The sequence below is a fragment of the Odontesthes bonariensis genome, chromosome 12 (assembly GCF_027942865.1).
Source record: "Odontesthes bonariensis isolate fOdoBon6 chromosome 12, fOdoBon6.hap1, whole genome shotgun sequence".
NCBI classification, from domain to species: domain Eukaryota; kingdom Metazoa; phylum Chordata; class Actinopteri; order Atheriniformes; family Atherinopsidae; genus Odontesthes; species Odontesthes bonariensis.
Genome location: NC_134517.1, coordinates 35,481,708 through 35,502,078, shown reverse-complemented (window position 1 = coordinate 35,502,078; position 20,371 = coordinate 35,481,708). Strand labels below are relative to the sequence as shown.

The 20,371-nt window shown below is 40.0% G+C and overlaps 1 protein-coding gene across 6 annotated transcripts in view; it reads left to right on the top strand.

Moving 5' to 3' along the window:
• dgkg (diacylglycerol kinase, gamma) overlaps positions 1-20,371 on the top strand; it is a 188,977-nt gene that overhangs the window by 165,140 nt on the left and 3,466 nt on the right. For all 6 annotated transcript variants that reach the window (XM_075480301.1, XM_075480299.1, XM_075480303.1 and 3 more), the window contains 2 exons: positions 14,950-15,070; positions 18,812-18,872. In XM_075480301.1, the coding sequence (XP_075336416.1) occupies positions 14,950-15,070; positions 18,812-18,872 (182 nt within the window). The remainder of the gene's footprint in view (positions 1-14,949; positions 15,071-18,811; positions 18,873-20,371) is intronic.

Here is a 20,371-nt window from a genome sequence, read left to right as displayed (position 1 = left end):
TATTCTGACCTGGGCACTTCCAGCAGAAACTGATCTGCTGACCTCAGAGCTCTACCAGGACTGTTAAAAGCTCAGATAAATACGACGGGGCGAGGCCGCTAAGAGCTTTAAAAACCAACATTAAAAGTTTAAAATCAGTTCTATAAAGGACAGGAAGCCGATGGAGGGAGTTCAGAACAGGAGTGATGTGCACACGTCTGTTGGTGTCGGTTAAAGACGGGCAGCAGCGTTCTGCACCAGCTGAAGGCGGCTGAGAGAAGACCGGGAGACGCCCACATAAAGAGCATTAAAACAGTCTGACCTCGAACTTATCAGGGCACGGATGGCTTTCTCAAGGTCATGACCACTTAAAAACATTTTGACTTTGGCCAAAACTAGTCCTGACGACATTGTTAATTTGTTTGTCCAACCTCAGATCAAAGGTCAAAGGTCACTCCCAGATTTCTGATAGAACTAAGCTTTGAAGACGAGGTGCCAAAGCCGGCCGTCCGACAGTTTGTGGATAAAAACTGTTTCTGAGACGATTAGTCCTGCATTTGATGCACCATTGTGAGAGTCACAGTAACCCAGAAATACATCCCAATGGGATTATATCATCACTGTTACTGTCTTCACCTCAAAGGGTTTTAATTTAGATTGTTTTATGTTATTTTACCAATGATAAAATCCAGAATTAGGCCAGTTTTTTTTAACATTTTTATTTAATTTATCTCAGTTGAGTTCTGAAGTTCTCAGAATTGAAGCTTTTTCTTTCTTTCTTTGGATTTAAATACATCCCAATGGGATTAAATTATCTCTTCACCTCAAAGAGTTTTAATTCAGATTGTTTTATATTATTTTACCAACGATAAAATCCAGAATTAGGCCAGTTTTTTTTAACATTTTTATTTAATTTATCTCAGTTGAGTTGTGGAGTTCTCAGAATAGAAGCTTTTTCTTTGGATTTTATCCAGTGTGTTTGGGATACTGAACAGATGAGAAAATAGTACAGCGCAGCGGCAACGCCTCCCGCCACCCGCTGCTCGGTGAAGCAGTGCCATCCCATCCCAGAATGCACCGGGGCAGCGTTATGTAAGAGGCTGTTCTGTTCTATTCTTAGCTCCACCTCACTGAGAAAGTAACAGCGCTGGCTGCCTCGGAGTCCAAAAGCCCAGAGATCGGATGAGGTGGGAACCGGCACAGATCTGCCATCAGGTTCTCACACGGGGACACGGGGCAGGACGCCGTGCCCATTTATGGCGTCGGGAGGAAGCGGAGGTGTACGGGTGGGCGTGCGAAGGAGGGAGATTTATATTTCATAGTACAACAGGAACAGAGTGTATAAATAGTGTTGTTTTCAGATCCTGAAATAGGACATGTCACAGTCAGCTTCCACCTCATCTGTCTTTAAAACCTTAAACTTCCACAGACCGCGTCCTTTCTCACATCCCATCTGCTGTTTGTGTGTCAAACGTGGCTCTGCACCCCCCCCCATCATCATCCTTTAGTCTCCAACTGCCCGGTATATTCTTAATGGATAGAATGATTTCCCTGAAAGCTGTGCAGAGGCCGGGGGATGCAGGGGCCGGGCGTGTCGGACCCGCGTGCGGTCGCAGGATAATGAACACGATCAGGGCCGGAGCCGCCGTGTATAAGACTCTGAGATTACGGCCTGAGCACTTTCTCTGGTTCACTCGGAGGGCGTTTTTAGAGCCACGTTCTGATGTTTGGCAAAGAAAGTGTTGAATCTTTCAAGTTCCCGCCAGATCTGAAACGATGAATCAGTGAGGAGAAGGATGTTTGTGATGCTGGTCTGAGGAAAGGAAACCAGGAATCGTTAGGCGGCTGCTTGATGTGGACGATGAGCTCACGGAGAATTATTTCAGCATCTCTCAGCTCACTATTAAAGCTAAGTTGTGCAGCGGAAAGTGAACTCGGAGCAGATTCCCGTGCTTAAATGCACAGGTGAAGCAGCTCAGGAGAATGTCATGACACACCACTGATTTTTCACCATTTTCATCACCTTTCATCACCAGCTCGAAGCCGAACCGGGTCTGTTCATAACCATAAAATCCTTCATTGGGGCTCTTTGTGTGCTGTGTTCAGGTGTTTAACGGTCCCACAGTTTGTGGATAAAAACTGTTTCTGAGACAATTAGACTGCATTTTAATGCACCTGTTTAAGAAGACAGGGGGTTGATGGCTTAAAGGGACAGTTCGCCTCTTTTGACATGAAGCTGTGTAACATCCCATATCAGCAGCATCATTTCTGAACATCTTCTTACCCCCTGCTGCGTCCTGTGAGCAGAGTTCCAGCCTCGCTTTGGTGTTGATGAAGGTAGTCCGGCTAGTTGGCTGGGGTTTAAAAAATAAAGCGTTTTGCTTCTCAAAACAATATGCGTTCAACAGAGTAATACATTTGCATCACAAAATGGTTCTCCAGGAAAAAGTCAGACCTCACAATCTCTTGGCCCTATTTTCTCTCCCTTCGTATCACTGCCTGCTGTGCAGACCGAGCAGCAAACACCGTAACAGGCGCGGCTGTCGGCAGGCGGCAGCAGGCAGTGATACGAAGGGAGAGAAAATAGGGCCAAGAGATTGTGAGGTCTGACTTTTTCCTGGAGAACCATTTTGTGATGCAAATGTATTACTCTGTTGAACGCATTTTGTTCTGAGAAGCAAAACGCTTTATTTTTTAAACCCCAGCCAACTAGCCGGACTACCTTCATCAACACCAAAACGAGGCTGGAACTCTGCTCACAGGACGCAGCAGGGGGTAAGAAGATGTTCAGAAATGATGTTGCTGATATGGGATGTCATACAGCTTCATGTCAAAAGAGGCGAGCTATCCCTTTAAAGTGCCTCTGTTACCACCATGAATGCACGTGCACACCCGCTGCAGGCAGTGAAAACTGAAGGGTGACACGGCGCTTCTATCCCCTCATAGCAGGGAAGACGGCGTGGAGAAAGCAGAAGTAAAGAGTAAAGTCGGCGTACAGAGGACGTGGTTTCCAGAGAAAAGCAGATCTGGATCCGTCAGAAGTTCGGATTTCACAAAGAAACGTCCAACAAAACATTCGGTTATTTGTGAAATACGCCACAAAAGGTAGTTCCACCAATATGTTTCAGCACCTGAAAGCCCCCCGCTACACAGAACGCCTCAAACTCTGCAGGTTCAGATCTGAAAAAAAGGGTCAAATGAAGCAGCGAATGACTCTTTGTGTTGGTGAGAACCAGCAAACCACAAACAGCCGAGCTCCCGCCGCCCCTGAGACGCGACTCTTACCCTTCAGAGTGGTTTCAGTCACAGCCTGGACTCCTGGACTCACTTTATATGGGTTTAAAGGGTCCTTCCCCACCATTGTTACACTGAGAGCAGCTGCCTGGTTCAAAATAAGAAGCTAATAAATATATTTTCACAGTGATTTTTCTCTTTTGCATGTAAATTATAAAGAAAATGATTAAATAAAAGTGTACACTTGAATCTTAATGGAGTCATTTGTGCATCATAGGGTTGAATTTAACGTTTACGCTGTGATTCAGGTCAGATTTCAGTGCGTATCGTGTTACACATCCTCAGAATATTTGATTTGGTTGTGTCGCCCTGATCTTTAACCGTTCTTACAGGTCGGAAGTTGATTATAAAAAAAACTCGTTTGAGATTGTGAACTAGAGCAGAACCAACACTGACTCAGAATGGGACATGAGGGAGCTCCAAAGATAACGTGGATGAACACAGAATGTTTCCTTTTTTATCGTCAACTTTTACATTGATACCCGACACAGACCTGTTTGGGTTTTTTTAGCACCTGTTTGGGTTTTTTTAGCACCTGTTTGGGTTTTTTTAGCACCTGTTTGGGTCTTTTTAGCTTCTGTTTGGGTCTTTTTAGCACCTGTTTGGGTCTTTTTAGCTTCTGTTTGGGTCTTTTTAGCACCTGTTTGGGTCTTTTTAGCTTCTGTTTGGGTCTTTTTAGCACCTGTTTGGGTCTTTTTAGCTTCTGTTTGGGTCTTATTAGCTTCTGTTTGGGTCTTTTTAGCATCTGTTTGGGTCTTTTTAGCACCTGTTTGGGTCTTTTTAGCTTCTGTTTGGGTCTTTTTAGCACCTGTTTGAGTCTTTTTAGCTTCTGTTTGGGTCTTATTAGCTTCTGTTTGGGTCTTTTTAACTTCCGTTTGGGTCTTTTTAGCACCTGTTTCGGTCTTTTTAGCATCTGTTTGGGTCTTTTTAGCTTCCGTTTGGGTCTTTTTAGCACCTGTTTGGGTCTTTTTAGCTTCTGTTTGGGTCTTTTTAGCTTCTGTTTGGGTCTTTTTAGCACCTGTTTGGGTCTTTTTAGCACCTGTTTAGGTCTTTTTAGCTTCTGTTTGGGTCTTTTTAGCTTCTGTTTGGGTCTTTTTAGCACCTGTTTGGGTCTTTTTAGCTTCTGTTTGGGTCTTTTTAGCTTCTGTTTGGGTCTTTTTAGCACCTGTTTGGGTCTTTTTAGCTTCTGTTTGGGTCTTTTTAGCTTTTGTTTGGGTCTTTTTAGCTTTTGTTTCATCTGTTTCGTCTCAGCTGAACTGATTCTTAAGTTTCATTACATTCATGAAGCATTCTAAGGCCGTGTTTAGGGATTAATGTTTTATCCCTGGGTGTGACTCAGCGGCTGCAGACGTACACACCTTCATCATCCTCAGAGCTCTTAAAGCGCCATGCGCTCAGCTTTGTGACACGAACCTGCAGGACGCAGCGGCTCAGCTCAGCTGCGTTTAAACGGCCGCAGATCATCAGCACGAAGCCGCTCAGCCTGAGAATGGTTCCAGCTTTTAAATCAAAAAAACTGTGAGAGCAGGTGAGATGATGGTTTCCACGGCGCCCGCGCTCCTTGTTTACACGAGATGACTCATGAGGACATTTCCTCCCCTGAACAAACAAACTGCTTCCTGTTTGTGGTTTGAAACCAGCCGGCTCTGATGATGTTGGGGAGTTATTAACGCTGTTTACACGGCAGCAGCCCGACTGAGCTCCCGGGTTCAGTCACAGCTCGCCGGTCACAGCTCGCCGAGGCCCTCGGGGGGGGACGGTGAGGCTGCTGGGTGCCGCTCACAAGCTCTCACTTCTGCCTCAAAGAGCCGTGAAACCAGGGGGATTCATTTCTGTCATATTTATCTCTGCTTTTAGCCTTTCTGTCTTCGATGTAAGGAACATTCATCTGAGATTTAATGGATGTGACCTTTCAGAGCTCTTGTTCTATCAGTCTGAAGCTGCAGGATTCACTCTGTGCTGAAAACAACAGGAGTGCAGTTACAGTACTGTGCAGAAGTCCTGATGCAGCCTCATTTCTCTCTGTTTCCTTCCAAGAAGACTTTCTTTAATCTTTTAAAGTGGTTCTCCAGCTTTCTGAAGGTCTTTCACAGTTTCTCTTTGGACATTTTCTGCTTCTTATGTCATCTTAAGCCCAGTCCTTGTACTGAACTCTGAGCTGTGAACCATTCAGGCAGGAAAAGGCTCCTAACTCAAGGGATGAACCAGTGTTGTGTCCACACAGAACAGACAACTCAGCAAAGAAGCCGTTTTAAACTGGATCTTTAGGCACTTTGTTCCCAGCAGCCTGTCACAGAGACACATCATTTGTTCCCATTTCTTTAGCTGCATCTGTGAAAAACAGCTTCATAGTTTCAACTTTTTTGTACATTTACGTTTAAAACTGCTTTCAGTTACCAAAAGAGTCAAATTAATATAAGAAATTCAGTTTAAAAAAAAAACCTAATCCCAAAATAATGAAGGTTATCATGTCTAAAAGTAGAAAATTAGGAAAAAACAGACAATAATAAGAATGATATATATTCAACATACAAAAATAAATAAGATTCAATTTAAAGCTTAAAAAAGGAATATGAGATATAATCTAATGACTAATTATGGAACAATTAATATAAATGAAATGATTAAACTGTTTTATGCCACCAGAAATGAATAATCTAGAAGCTCTTTGTGGGTTTTAGACTGGAATTAAGATTTGTTCCCATTTCTTTAGCTGCATGTGTGAAAAACAGCAAAGATAACACAGTGTGACAGACAGAAAACAGGATTTCTGCAGCAACAAGGTGATTCCCAAAGAGCTGTTAGCTGAAAACTTGGCATATCTCAGCATGGTGTGCAGTGTGTCCTTAAAACATTTGAGGAAACTGGACAAGTGGAGGACAGAAGAAGAAGTGTCAGGCCTAAAGAACTATCTACAGCAGATGAACAGGATCTGAAAGTGATGTCCTTAAGAAAGAGGAAAACATCCAGCAAAGACCTGACACAGGAGCTGAGAGATGCATCTGGACCTTCAGCTGATCCATCTGCTGTTGGCCCAAGCCTCATCAGAAATGGGCTCCATGGAAGGGTGGCTGTCAGGAAGCCGTTCTTAATGAAGGGAAACAGGGAGAAAAGGCTGAGCTGTGCCAAAGGACACAAGAAGTGGGCTGAAAATCAGTGGCAGCAGGTCTGATGGAGGGATGAATCCTCCCCAGAGCCCGGAGCTCAACATTACTGAAGCAGTGTGGGATCATGTTGGCAGAGAACGCAACAAAAGGCAGCCCACATCCAAAGAAGAGCTTTGGGATGTCCTTCAAGAAGCCTGGAGAACTATTCCTGAAGACTCCTTAAAGAAAGGACAGAAAGCTCGTCTGAGAGGGTTCAGGCTGTGCTGGAGGAGAAAGCAGCTCAGAGCAGATATTCACTTTAAAGCTGCTCAGAGCTGAACTAACTCTGGTTCTGCCTCAGATTCTGGGTTTATGTTTGAACATCTTTCTGTATATCTCTGCAGCTGCTTCCTGTTTTTTAAGGAAATGAGGGCTGGTTAATCAGCTCCATGATCAGCCTTGGGGAGTGGGTTGTATGGGCGCTGATTTCACTCAGAATCTGTGGAACCAAAACACATTATCCAGTCATCAGATTAACCAGAACCATGGGAATAATGAGAGGACTGAGAAGCAGAAATGCAGATCGAATCATGTTAACCAGTAGAAAACAGGAATAAATGAGTGTAAAACTCCTCCGTGTGATTTCTTTTTGCCACCACAGATAATTAGTGCCGACACGTTCTGCTGTCTCACCTCACTAATTATCACGCTGGCTGTGAGGATGAAACACTTCTCACATTTTTCTCTTATAATTCACTTCACAAAGAATTTGTAAAAAGTTTCTGAGGCCACTCAAACGCTGGAAATCTGGGAAAGTGTTCTGAAAGTTTAGCTCATCTTTGACCTCCGTAAGTCGACAAAATGTAACGACCGTGAGAACTCCAGTTTCTCACGGGTCTTTTTAGCTTTTGTTTGGGTCTTTTTAGCACCTGTTTGGGTCTTTTTAGCACCTGTTTGGGTCTTTTTAGCATCTGTTTGAGTCTTTTTAGCTTTTGTTTGGGTCTTTTTAGCACCTGTTTGGGTCTTTTTAGCATCTGTTTGGGTCTTTTTAGCACCTGTTTGGGTCTTTTTAGCACCTGTTTCGGTCTTTTTAGCACCTGTTTGGGTCTTTTTAGCACCTGTTTGGGTCTTTTTAGCATCTGTTTGGGTTTTTTTAGCACCTGTTTGGGTCTTTTTAGCATCTGTTTGGGTCTTTTTAGCACCTGTTTGGGTCTTTTTAGCACCTGTTTGGGTCTTTTTAGCACCTGTTTGGGTCTTTTTAGCACCTGTTTGGGTCTTTTTAGCATCTGTTTGGGTTTTTTTAGCACCTGTTTGGGTCTTTTTAGCTTTTGTTTGGGTCTTTTTAGCACCTGTTTGAGTCTTTTTAGCTTTTGTTTGGGTCTTTTTAGCACCTGTTTGGGTCTTTTTAGCACCTGTTTGGGTCTTTTTAGCATCTGTTTGGGTTTTTTTAGCACCTGTTTGGGTCTTTTTAGCACCTGTTTGGGTCTTTTTAGCATCTGTTTGGGTCTTTTTAGCACCTGTTTGGGTCTTTTTAGCACCTGTTTGGGTCTTTTTAGCACCTGTTTGGGTCTTTTTAGCATCTGTTTGGGTTTTTTTAGCACCTGTTTGGGTCTTTCTAGCTTCTGTTTGGGTCTATTAGCGCCTGTTTGGGTCTTTTTAGCTTCTGTTTGGGTCTTTTTTAGCACCTGTTTGGGTCTTTTTAGCTTCTGTTTGGGTCTTTTTAGCGTCTGTTTGGGTCTTTTTAGCATCTGTTTGGGTCTTTTTAGCTTCTGTTTGGGTCTTTTTAGCGTCTGTTTGGGTCTTTTTAGCATCTGGGTCTTTTTAGCTTCTGTTTGGGTCTTTTTAGCGTCTGTTTGGGTCTTTTTAGCGTCTGTTTGGGTCTTTTTAGCATCTGTTTGGGTCTTTTTAGCTTCTGTTTGGGTCTTTTAGCACCTGTTTGGGTCTTTTTTAGCACCTGTTTGGGTCTTTTTAGTGTCTGTTTGGGTCTTTTTAGCATCTGTTTGGGTCTTTTTAGCATCTGTTTTAGTCTTTTTAGCTTCTGTTTGGTTTTTTTTAGCACCTGTTTGGGTCTTTTTAGCTTCTGTTTGGGTCTATTAGCGCCTGTTTGGGTCTTTTTAGCTTCTGTTTGGGTCTTTTTTAGCACCTGTTTGGGTCTTTTTAGCTTCTGTTTGGGTCTTTTTAGCGTCTGTTTGGGTCTTTTTAGCATCTGTTTGGGTCTTTTTAGCTTCTGTTTGGGTCTTTTTAGCATCTGTTTGGGTCTTTTTAGCATCTGGGTCTTTTTAGCTTCTGTTTGGGTCTTTTTAGCACCTGTTTGGGTCTTTTTAGCGTCTGTTTGGGTCTTTTTAGCATCTGTTTGGGTCTTTTTAGCTTCTGTTTGGGTCTTTTAGCACCTGTTTGGGTCTTTTTTAGCACCTGTTTGGGTCTTTTTAGCGTCTGTTTGGGTCTTTTTAGCATCTGTTTGGGTTTTTTTAGCACCTGTTTGGGTCTTTTTAGCATCTGTTTGGGTTTTTTTAGCACCTGTTTGGGTCTTTTTAGCATCTGTTTGGGTCTTTTTAGCATCTGTTTGGGTCTTTTTAGCATCTGTTTTAGTCTTTTTAGCATCTGTTTGGGTCTTTTTAGCATCTGTTTTAGTCTTTTTAGCTTCTGTTTGGGTCGTTTTAGCACCAGTTTGGGTCGTTTTAGCACCTGTTTGGGTCTTTTTAGCACCTGTTTGGGTCTTTTTAGCGTCTGCTGTGTCTTTATGTAACCAAGTGAAAGCCTGATTAAGCTCGTCATGACATGTCAGGTATGCTGCGGAGACAAAGGCGGAGGAAGTGAAGGTCGGGGCGAGGCGGTGTCAGTCTGTCTTTAGCTCTTGAAGCGCTGCCAGAGATTCCCTTCTGATGGTGCTGTGGGGGTTGCACAACTCTTCACTGAGGCTGCAGTGAAATTCAGGGCTGAGCATCACCTCACACCCACTCTGTTGTGTTACAGCTCCAAGGTCACTTTGGTTTAAAGACAAAGGAGGAAACGGAGCCCAAAGCCGGGCGTTGTAACGACAGCACTACATTTATACAGGACTTCAGCCTCACAAGTTGGGTTTCCAGCGTTGTTTTTGATGCACGTTAAGCTCAAAATACAGTTGCTGTTAGCTGCACATACGCCTGTTCATCGTGGCTGCATCCCGTAGCCACAGAAGTTAACATTAGCGTACACACGCTGCAATATATAGGTGACCAGTAGGGGGGTGCTCGCTTACTTTAGATGTTTTAGCTTTTCAGTGCTGTAGCTACATGCTTTCATTAGCTTGTTTTAGCCTGTTTCATTCACAGGTTTTAGCGTTTCAGTGCAGTCGCTACATGCTTTCATTAGCTTTTTTTAGCTTTATTTAGCTCTTTTTAACACGTTTCATTAACAGGTTTTAGCTTTTCAGTGCTGTAGCTACATGCTTTCATTAGCTTGTTTTAGCTTGTTTTAGCATGTTTCATTAACAGGTTTTAGCTTTTCAGTGCTGTAGCTACATGCTTTCATTAGCTTGTTTTAGCTTGTTTTAACATGTTTCATTCACATGTTTTAGCTTTTTAGTGCAGTCGCTACATGCTTTCATTAGCTTGTTTTAACATGTTTCATTAACATTAGCTTTTCAGTGCTGTGGCTACTTGCTTTCATTCGCTTGTTTTAGCTTGTTTTAGCATGTTTCATTAACATTAGCTTTTCAGTGCAGTAGCGACATGCTTTTATTAGCTTGTTTTAGCATGTTTCATTAACATTAGCTTTTCAGTGCAGTAGCGACATGCTTTCATTAGCTTGTTTTAACATGTTTCATTAACATATTTTAGCTTTTCAGTGCAGTAGCTACATGCTTTCATTAGCTTGTTTCAGCTTGTTTTAACGTGTTTCATTAACATGTTTTAGCTTTTCAGTGCTGTAGCTACATGCTTTCAGTAGCTTTCATTAGCTCGTTATAACATGTTTCATTAACATGTTTTAGCTTTTCAGTGCTGTAGCTACATGCTTTCATTAGCTTGTTTTAGCTTGTTTTTAAAGTGTTTCATTAACATGTTTTAGCTTTTCAGTGCTGTAGCTACATGCTTTCATTAGCTTGTTTTAGCTTGTTTTTAAAGTGTTTCATTAACATGTTTTAGCTTTTCAGTGCTGTAGCTACATGCTTTCATTAGCTTGTTTTAGCTTGTTTTAAAGGGTTTCATTAACATGTTTTAGCTTTTCAGTGCAGTCGCTACATGCTTTCATTAGCTTGTTTTAGCTTGTTTTATCATGTTTCATTCACATGTTTTAGCTTTTCAGTGCTGTAGCTACACGCTTTTATTAGCTTGTTTTAGCATGTTTCATTAACAGGTTTTAGCTTTTCAGTGCAGTCGCTACATGCTTTTATTAGCTTGTTTTAGCATGTTTCATTAACATTAGCTTTTCAGTGCAGTCGCTACATGCTTTTATTAGCTTGTTTTAGCATGTTTCATTAACATTAGCTTTTCAGTGCAGTAGCTACATGCTTTCATTAGCTTGTTTTAACATGTTTCATTAACATTAGCTTTTCAGTGCAGTAGCTACATGCTTTCATTAGCTTGTTTTAGCTTGTTTTAACATGTTTCATTCACATGTTTTAGCTTTTTAGTGCAGTCGCTACATGCTTTCATTAGCTTGTTTTAACATGTTTCATTAACATTAGCTTTTCAGTGCTGTGGCTACTTGCTTTCATTCGCTTGTTTTAGCTTGTTTTAGCATGTTTCATTAACATTAGCTTTTCAGTGCAGTAGCGACATGCTTTCATTAGCTTGTTTTAACATGTTTCATTAACATTAGCTTTTCAGTGCAGTAGCGACATGCTTTCATTAGCTTGTTTTAACATGTTTCATTAACATATTTTAGCTTTTCAGTGCAGTAGCTACATGCTTTCATTAGCTTGTTTCAGCTTGTTTTAACGTGTTTCATTAACATGTTTTAGCTTTTCAGTGCTGTAGCTACATGCTTTCAGTAGCTTTCATTAGCTCGTTATAACATGTTTCATTAACATGTTTTAGCTTTTCAGTGCTGTAGCTACATGCTTTCATTAGCTTGTTTTAGCTTGTTTTTAAAGTGTTTCATTAACATGTTTTAGCTTTTCAGTGCTGTAGCTACATGCTTTCATTAGCTTGTTTTAGCTTGTTTTTAAAGTGTTTCATTAACATGTTTTAGCTTTTCAGTGCTGTAGCTACATGCTTTCATTAGCTTGTTTTAGCTTGTTTTAAAGGGTTTCATTAACATGTTTTAGCTTTTCAGTGCAGTCGCTACATGCTTTCATTAGCTTGTTTTAGCTTGTTTTATCATGTTTCATTCACATGTTTTAGCTTTTCAGTGCTGTAGCTACACGCTTTTATTAGCTTGTTTTAGCATGTTTCATTAACAGGTTTTAGCTTTTCAGTGCAGTCGCTACATGCTTTTATTAGCTTGTTTTAGCATGTTTCATTAACATTAGCTTTTCAGTGCAGTCGCTACATGCTTTTATTAGCTTGTTTTAGCATGTTTCATTAACATTAGCTTTTCAGTGCAGTAGCTACATGCTTTCATTAGCTTGTTTTAACATGTTTCATTAACAGGTTTTAGCTTTTCAGTGCAGTAGCTACATGCTTTCATTAGCTTGTTTTAACATGTTTCATTAAAATTAGCTTTTCAGTGCAGTAGCTACATGCTTTCATTAGCTTGTTTTAACATGTTTCATTAACAGGTTTTAGCTTTTCAGTGCAGTAGCTACTTGCTTTCATTAGCTTTATTCAGCTTGTTTTAACACGTTTCATGAACAGGTTTTAGCTTTTCAGTGCTGTAGCTACTTGCTTTCATTAGCTTGTTTTAACATGTTTCATTCACAGGTTTTAGCTTTTCAGTGCTGTAGCTACTTGCTTTCATTAGCTTTCATTAACATGTTTCATTAATTAGGGCTACATTAGTGGCAAAGCTCCCATTTTCTTTACAGAAGCAAATATTTACTGACCGTAACGTCTCACGTGGCAGCTCTGAAACTGCCAGCAACAACGCATGAACAAAAAAGGACTTGATTGATTGATTGATTGATTTATTGATTGATTGAACCATATCTAAGAGAGCTGGCAGCTCACTTTCAGTCCTGCTGTAGGCGGCTGACGTTAAAAAAAAAAATTAAAAGCGGTGATTATCAGAAACTGCAGTCCAACAGCCCGCAGAATGTCTTCATAGTTACCTGCTTCCTCCCCTGGGAAATATGCTGAACCAATAAGTTTCAGCCCTCAGAGCACACGACTACTGGCAGGGGGAAAGGCTTTAATTGGCTCGTTTCAGTGGGTGTACCTGCGTTTATCAGAGCCTGTTTAAACAGGCTTCCTTTGGTGTAAAGGGAGACCTGCTTTACTTCCCTTGTTGTCTTTCAGCTGGAAACTATAACCAAACATTTACATGTTGTACAGTAAAGTAATGGTGGACACTCTGGCTCAGAATATGTGATAAACTTTAAGGATAATTAGAGTATTTAATGTGTTTTTAACAACACATTGTTGTAGAAGAGGAGTACATTAAGCAATCGTTGAGGTTTCTTTAAAGTAGCACGAGAATAATTGGCAACTCTTTTGCTCTTTGGCTCCCCCTACAGTTAGAAACTAATATCACTGTGAGCCCTGCGCATGCACAACTGTACGAAGAAGCCAAAAAACGATGTGGTGTGGTTTCAGGCCCAGGAATGTGGAATACAAAGTCCACCTCAAAATAGGTCAGACGCACATATAGTTTTAAGGTTCACAAACTTCACTAGTGTTGCTTTAAGGCAACTTATTCATGAGGAAATTATCAGGAACTCTGGAATCTGTTGCAAACAGCGTGTAATATTCTTAAAAAATGTTTCATATTTTTGTATATTCGCATGAAAACTAAGAAAAGTCGTGTTTTTTTTACCTAAATAACAGAACTTTATAGCTACAGATGGTTTGGGTCATGGGTGTGGATGTCACTAATTCCATTATCTGAATAAAATGAGGCTTTAACACTGATGTAGGTCTCTGTAATAGAAAGTATTTCTTGATCAATCTGATCGAGTGGCAATGACATGTGGAGTTCCTCAGGGGTCAGTTCTTGGACCCCTTCTGTTCCCCCTATACATGCTGCCTCTGGGTCAAATTCTGAAGAACTCTAAAGTCAACTACCACAGCTATGCAGATGACACACAGATATATCTGGCTCTGTCTCCAGATGACTTCAGTCCTATAGAGTCATTGTGCGACTGCTTAGAGCAAGTCAAAAAGTGGATGAACCAAAATTTCCTTCAGTTAAATCAAGAAAAAAACTGAGGTCATTGTGTTTGGCAACAAAGAGAAGAGGTCAGTAAACATCTTGAAACTAAAGACCAAGTCCGGAACCTCGGCGTGCTGATAGACTCAGACCTGACCTTCAACAATCATATCAAATCAGCCTTTTATCAACTTAAGAACATGTCCAGAACAGATCAGGAGAAGCTGATTCATGCTTTCATCTCCAGCAGACTTGACTACTGTAACGGTCTTCTGACTGGACTCCCCCAAAAGAGTCTCAAACAGCTGCAGCTTATTCAGAACGCTGCAGCCCGAGTTTTAACCAGAACAAAGAGATCACATCACATCACCCAGTTCTCAGGTCTTTACATCGGCTCCCGCTCAGATACAGAACAGATTTTAAAGTTCTGCTACGGTTTAGGTCCAGAACACATGAATGACATGCTGGCAGAGTATAAACCCAGCAGAGCTCTGAGATCTGCTGACTCAGGTCAGATAGTGGAGCCCACACTGGAATAAATGCCCCTCCAAAAATAAGTGAAAAAAACAACAAATAAAAGACGTTTTGCTTGAAATAAGCAAAACAATCTGCCAATGGAACTAGTGAAAATTGGCTTGTCAAGATTTCTTGAAAGAGGTGATATTTAGGACTTTTGAGTTAAAAGTGATCTTTAAATTAGCTTAAAAACCTCTTCAAATGAAAAAAAAGCTTGTTTCATGTGAAATGCGACTCAAAACAATTTGTTTTCAAGACTTTTTCACTTAACAAGATATTCCAGATGTATTGTATTAAAACAAGTCCCTATATCTGGCTGAAATGCTGCTTGTTAGGCAGTTGTGTCTTATATTAAGTGCAATGAGATATTTTAACTAGAAATGAGACAAATATACTTGGTAAGATTTATATTTTTTAGCTGTTATGCTGCTCACAACTGGAACAAACTACCAGCAGAACTGAAATCAGCCCCAACTGTAAGCACCTTTACATCCAGGTTAAAAACATTTCTCTTTCCGTCTGCCTATGTTTTTATTTTTCCCCTCTTCTTTGATTGCTTTTAACTGTGTTTTAATTTTTATTTTCTCTTTAAATTGCTTGTTTTTCTGTCTTTTTAAATGCCTTGTCTTTATGTAAAGCACGCCGAGTATCCTGTGGTATGAAATTAGCTGTATAAATAAAGGTGCCTTGCCTTTCGTTGCTCAATTATTCTGAGTTTTAAGGCTGAAGACGTTTAGGTGGCACCGATCCGATGTCTGTATGCTGGTGTCCTGGTTCCTCCGGGTGGGTTTAACTGGATCTCTGAGCCCGTAAAGACCTGTGTGTTTGTTTCTGTGGCACTTTGCAGACTTCAGCGACCAGCTGCTGGAGGTGGTTGGCCTGGAAGGCGCCATAGAGATGGGGCAGATCTACACCGGGCTGAAGAGCGCAGGACGCCGCCTGGCTCAATGTGCCAGCGTCACCATCAGGTCAGCCGCCTCCTCCTCCGTCTCTTTAACCCTAATCCCTCAGAGGGGACATTTTTGTCCACTTGGGGTGAACTTTCTCCTCTAATTCCACACTGTAGATAATGATACTCATCATATTTGGTCCAGTTGTGCATTTTTGACTATTTTTTCAAATCTCAAACACACATCATATACAATGCAAATTTTCATTGTGTAGAAAAAAACTCCTTAATTTCTGAAAAGGGACATTTTTGTCCCCTTTTAAAACGACCTAAAAACATCATATATTCATTTTTTCCACTTTTTTTTCATAAATGTTTTAAAAGGGGCCAAAAATGTCTTTTCAGAAATGAAGGAGTTTTTTTTTTAAATCAGACATAGCAAAAAAATAAAAAATCCCTAAAAATCAATGTTGTTGCTGATCATTGACATATCCCAGACCATAATTATCCCTACTCAACAATTCCACTTTGTATTCTATGTATTGAAAATATAGCCGTTTTTTTTTTTATTTCTTTTTTTACAGAAATTGTCGTTTACATCATATAAACCAGTATTTAAAGCGTTAAATTTTTTAAAATAATTGAAAACTTTGTAGGTATGATCAGAACTGAAGTGGAATAAAAGATCTACGGAAAAAAATATTAACATATGATATTTTTAGGTCATTTTGAAAGGGGACAAAAATGGACCTTTTCAGAAATTATGGAGTTTTTTTAGTTTGTTTTTGTTTTAAATCAGGCATAACAAAAAAATTAAAAATCCCTAAAAATCAATGTTGTTGCTAATCATTGACATATCCCAGACCATAATTATCCCTACTCAACAATTCCACTTTGCATTCCATATTTTGAAATTATTGACACTTAAAGGTTTAAAATTTGGGCTAAAAAGTTCAAATTGGCATCTAAAGGGTTAATTTTTTTAAAATAAATGAAAACTTTGTAGTTATGATCAAAACTGAAGTGGAATAAAAGATTTATGAAAAAAAAGTAGAAAAAAATATTAATATATGATGTTTTTAGGACGTTTTAAAAGGGGACAAAAATGTCCCTTTTCAGAAATTAAGGAATTTTTTTAATTTAAAAAAAAAAATTTAAATCCGGGTTAGGGTTTTTAAAAATATTAGCACCTAAAGGCTTAAAATTTTGGCTAAAAAGTTCAAATTGGCATTAAAGGGTTAATTTTTTTTAAAGTAATTGAAAACTCTGTACTTATAATCAGAACTGAAGTGGAATAAAAGATTTATGGGAAAAAAAAGCGGAAAAAAATATTACCATATGATGTTTTTAGGTCGTTTTGAAAGGGGACAAAAATGTCCCTTTTCAGAAATTATGGAGTTTTTTTAGTTTGTTTTTGTTTTAAATCAGGCATAACAAAAAAATTAAAAATCCCTAAAAATCAATGTTGTTGCTAATCATTGACATATCCCAGACCATAATTATCCCTACTCAATAATTCCACTTTGCATTCCATATTTTGAAATTATTGACACTTAAAGGCTTAAAATTTGGGCTAAAAAGTTCAAATTGGCATCTAAAGGGTTAATTTTTTTAAAATAATTGAAAACTTTGTAGTTATGATCAAAACTGAAGTGGAATTTTTATGAAAAAAAAGTAGAAAAAAATATTAATATATGATGTTTTAGGTCGTTTTAAAAGGGGACAAAAATGTCCCTTTTCAGAAATTAAGGAATTTTTTAATTTAAAAAAATAAATAAATAAATCCGGGTTAGGGTTTTTGAAAATATTGGCACCTAAAGGCTTAAAATTTTGGCTAAAAAGTTCAAATTGGCATTAAAGGTTTAATTTTTTTTAAAGTAATTGAAAACTCTGTACTTATAATTAGAACTGAAGTGGAATAAAAGATTTATGGAAAAAAAAGCGGAAAAAAATATTACCATATGATGTTTTTAGGTCGTTTTAAAAGGGGACAAAAATGTCCCTTTTCAGAAATAGTTTTAAACCAGGTATGAGGGTTAAAGCCTCCCTCCTCCCGGCGGTCACCTCCTGATCTACTTCCCCGGCCCTGCCTTTCATCTGTGTCGTGTCACTGCCCCCTCTTACCTTTATCCTTTCTCCGGTTCATCCAGCCGGAAGCGGCACAAAATGCATCCATCTACTGTACATGTAGGATGAAAAATGTATTCCTTTTCCAGTGTTTTTGTGCTTTTGAAAATCCCTGCAGTGCCCAAACAAAAACACGCCTGTAGGTGATGAATTATACATGTCAGCTGCATGTCTCACTAAGTGAACTGCTGGAGCTCTGGACCGACTCACAGGCTGAGAAATGATCTGTAGTTCTGAGCTCCGACTTCTGGCTCCGTTAAAAATCCTATTGTTTTCACTCGTGAACTAAAAGAGAGATTCACGTTAGCTAACTACCGACTAGGCTAACAGGTTAATATTAGCAAAACGCTTTATTTTATTAAACCCCGGCCAACTAGCCGGACTACCTTCGTCAACGCCAAAACGCAGAGATGGGGACTCGAGTCGCTGTTTTGATGACTTGTGACTTGACAAAAAATAAAAGACTCGAGACTCGACTCGGACTTGGAAGTTAAAGACTCGGCACTTGACTTGAGACACGATGACTTGAATGACCTGAGTGTTATTCAGTTCATGTTTTCAGTTTGAATATAAAATTAATAATTCAAAAAATAACATGGATTACCCGGTAGGAGCGCAGGCTGAGAATGGCGTCCTGATTGGATCCCTACCCTGTCAGTCAGTCATAACCTCTCTACATACCTTAGTGTTTATTGGAGAGAATAAACTCATATCAGACATGCATCAACATGTCAGCGGGATCGAGAGTCGTTGTCTTCGGCTTTCGTAATTATCATTTTGACGTTAAAAGACGAACAGCTCAGTGCAAGACATGCGGCATCAACATCTCAGACAGCCAGACGACAACTTCCAACTTTGTTCGTCATTTAAAGATCCATTCTGACCAGTAAGTGCTGTCAAATTAGCTAATATTATCCTGTTAGCCTAGTCGGTAGTTAGCTAACGTTAGCTTGATATGATACGGGGTGGACAGGTTGGACACATTGGCCAATGATGTTTACTGACAGTTACTTATATCTTTGTGTTTTCACTTTATTAAGATCAGATTCTGCAGGTAAAACTGCAATAATAAGGTGACTTTGACTTTGACTTGACCAAGAAAAAAATACTTGAGACCTGAAAGCTAAGACTTGGGACTTGGTCCCATCTCTTCCAAAACGAGGCTGGAACTCTGCTCACAGGACGCAGCAGGGGGGAAGAAAATGTTCATAAATGATGTTGCTGATATGGGATGTTACACAGCTTCATGTCAAAAGAGGCGAACTGTCCCTTTAATCTGCAGACCTGAGGAGTGAAACGGGACCTTTTAAAAACAACAGATTCTGTACAGTTCTCTCAGAGTTTAAAGCAGCAGCATTAACTTTTCCTTCTGAAGGAAACGCTTTCGGATGTTTTTGCTGCTCCAGCTGAAATCAGCCCGTTAAAATGGTGACATTTACCAGCTCGCTCCTTCACTAACCCCCCTAATATTTTCCTGAATTCATGGCAGCCATTCTCCCACACCGGCCAGAGGCATGCCCGAATGTCTTAAACCAACTTTGGCTGTGAGTGAGAGCATGTGGGCACACAGCGGCTCTGTGAGTTTAGAGCCCGTCTGGGAGCTGCTCTCCTGGGAACAAAGGCAGCAGTGTTTGACCCTGGCTCGGTCTAACCTTCACCTCCCGTCCTTCATCTGTCTGCCGTCTCTTCACAGGACGTCCCGGCGGCTGCCCATGCAGATCGATGGCGAGCCTTGGATGCAGCCCCCCTGCACGGTAAGAGTCAGCAGCGGCGCTCCGTACAGACCGCCGTGACCCTTCACCTTCACAGGTGGCTGTGTTCGAAACCGCCTACTACATACTGCATACTGCATACTACATACTACATACTGCATACTACATACTGCATACTGCATACTGCATACTACATACTGCATACTGCATACTACATACTACATACTACATACTACATACTGCATACTGCATACTGCATACTACATACTGCATACTGCATACTGCATACTACATACTACATACTACATACTGCATACTGCATACTGCATACTACATACTGCATACTACATACTGCATACTACATACTGCATACTGCATACTACATACTACATACTACATACTACATACTACATACTGCATACTGCATACTGCATACTACATACTGCATACTGCATACTGCATACTACATACTGCATACTGCATACTGCATACTACATACTGCATACTACATACTACATACTACATACTACATACTGCATACTGCATACTGCATACTGCATACTACATACTACATACTACATACTGCATACTGCATACTGCATACTACATACTGCATACTACATACTACATACTACATACTGCATACTGCATACTGCATACTGCATACTACATACTACATACTGCATACTGCATACTGCATACTACATACTGCATACTGCATACTACATACTGCATACTGCATACTGCATACTGCATACTGCATACTACATACTGCATACTACATACTACATACTGCATACTACATACTACATACTGCATACTGCATACTGCATACTACATACTGCATACTGCATACTACATACTACATACTGCATACTGCATACTTTCATACTACATACTGCATACTACATACTGCATACTGCATACTGCATACTGCATACTACATACTACATACTGCATACTGCATACTGCATACTACATACTGCATACTGCATACTGCATACTTTCATACTACATACTGCATACTACATACTGCATACTGCATACTACATACTGCATACTACATACTGCATACTGCATACTACATACTACATACTACATACTGCATACTACATACTACATACTGCATACTGCATACTACATACTACATACTGCATACTACATACTACATACTGCATACTGCATACTACATACTACATACTGCATACTGCATACTGCATACTACATACTACATACTGCATACTACATACTACATACTGCATACTGCATACTACATACTGCATACTGCATACTACATACTACATACTGCATACTACATACTACATACTGCATACTGCAGACTACATACTGCATACTACATACTGCATACTACATACTACATACTGCATACTACATACTGCATACTACATACTACATACTGCATACTACATACTGCATACTGCATACTGCATACTACATACTACATACTGCATACTACATACTGCATACTGCATACTACATACTGCATACTGCATACTACATACTACATACTGCATACTACA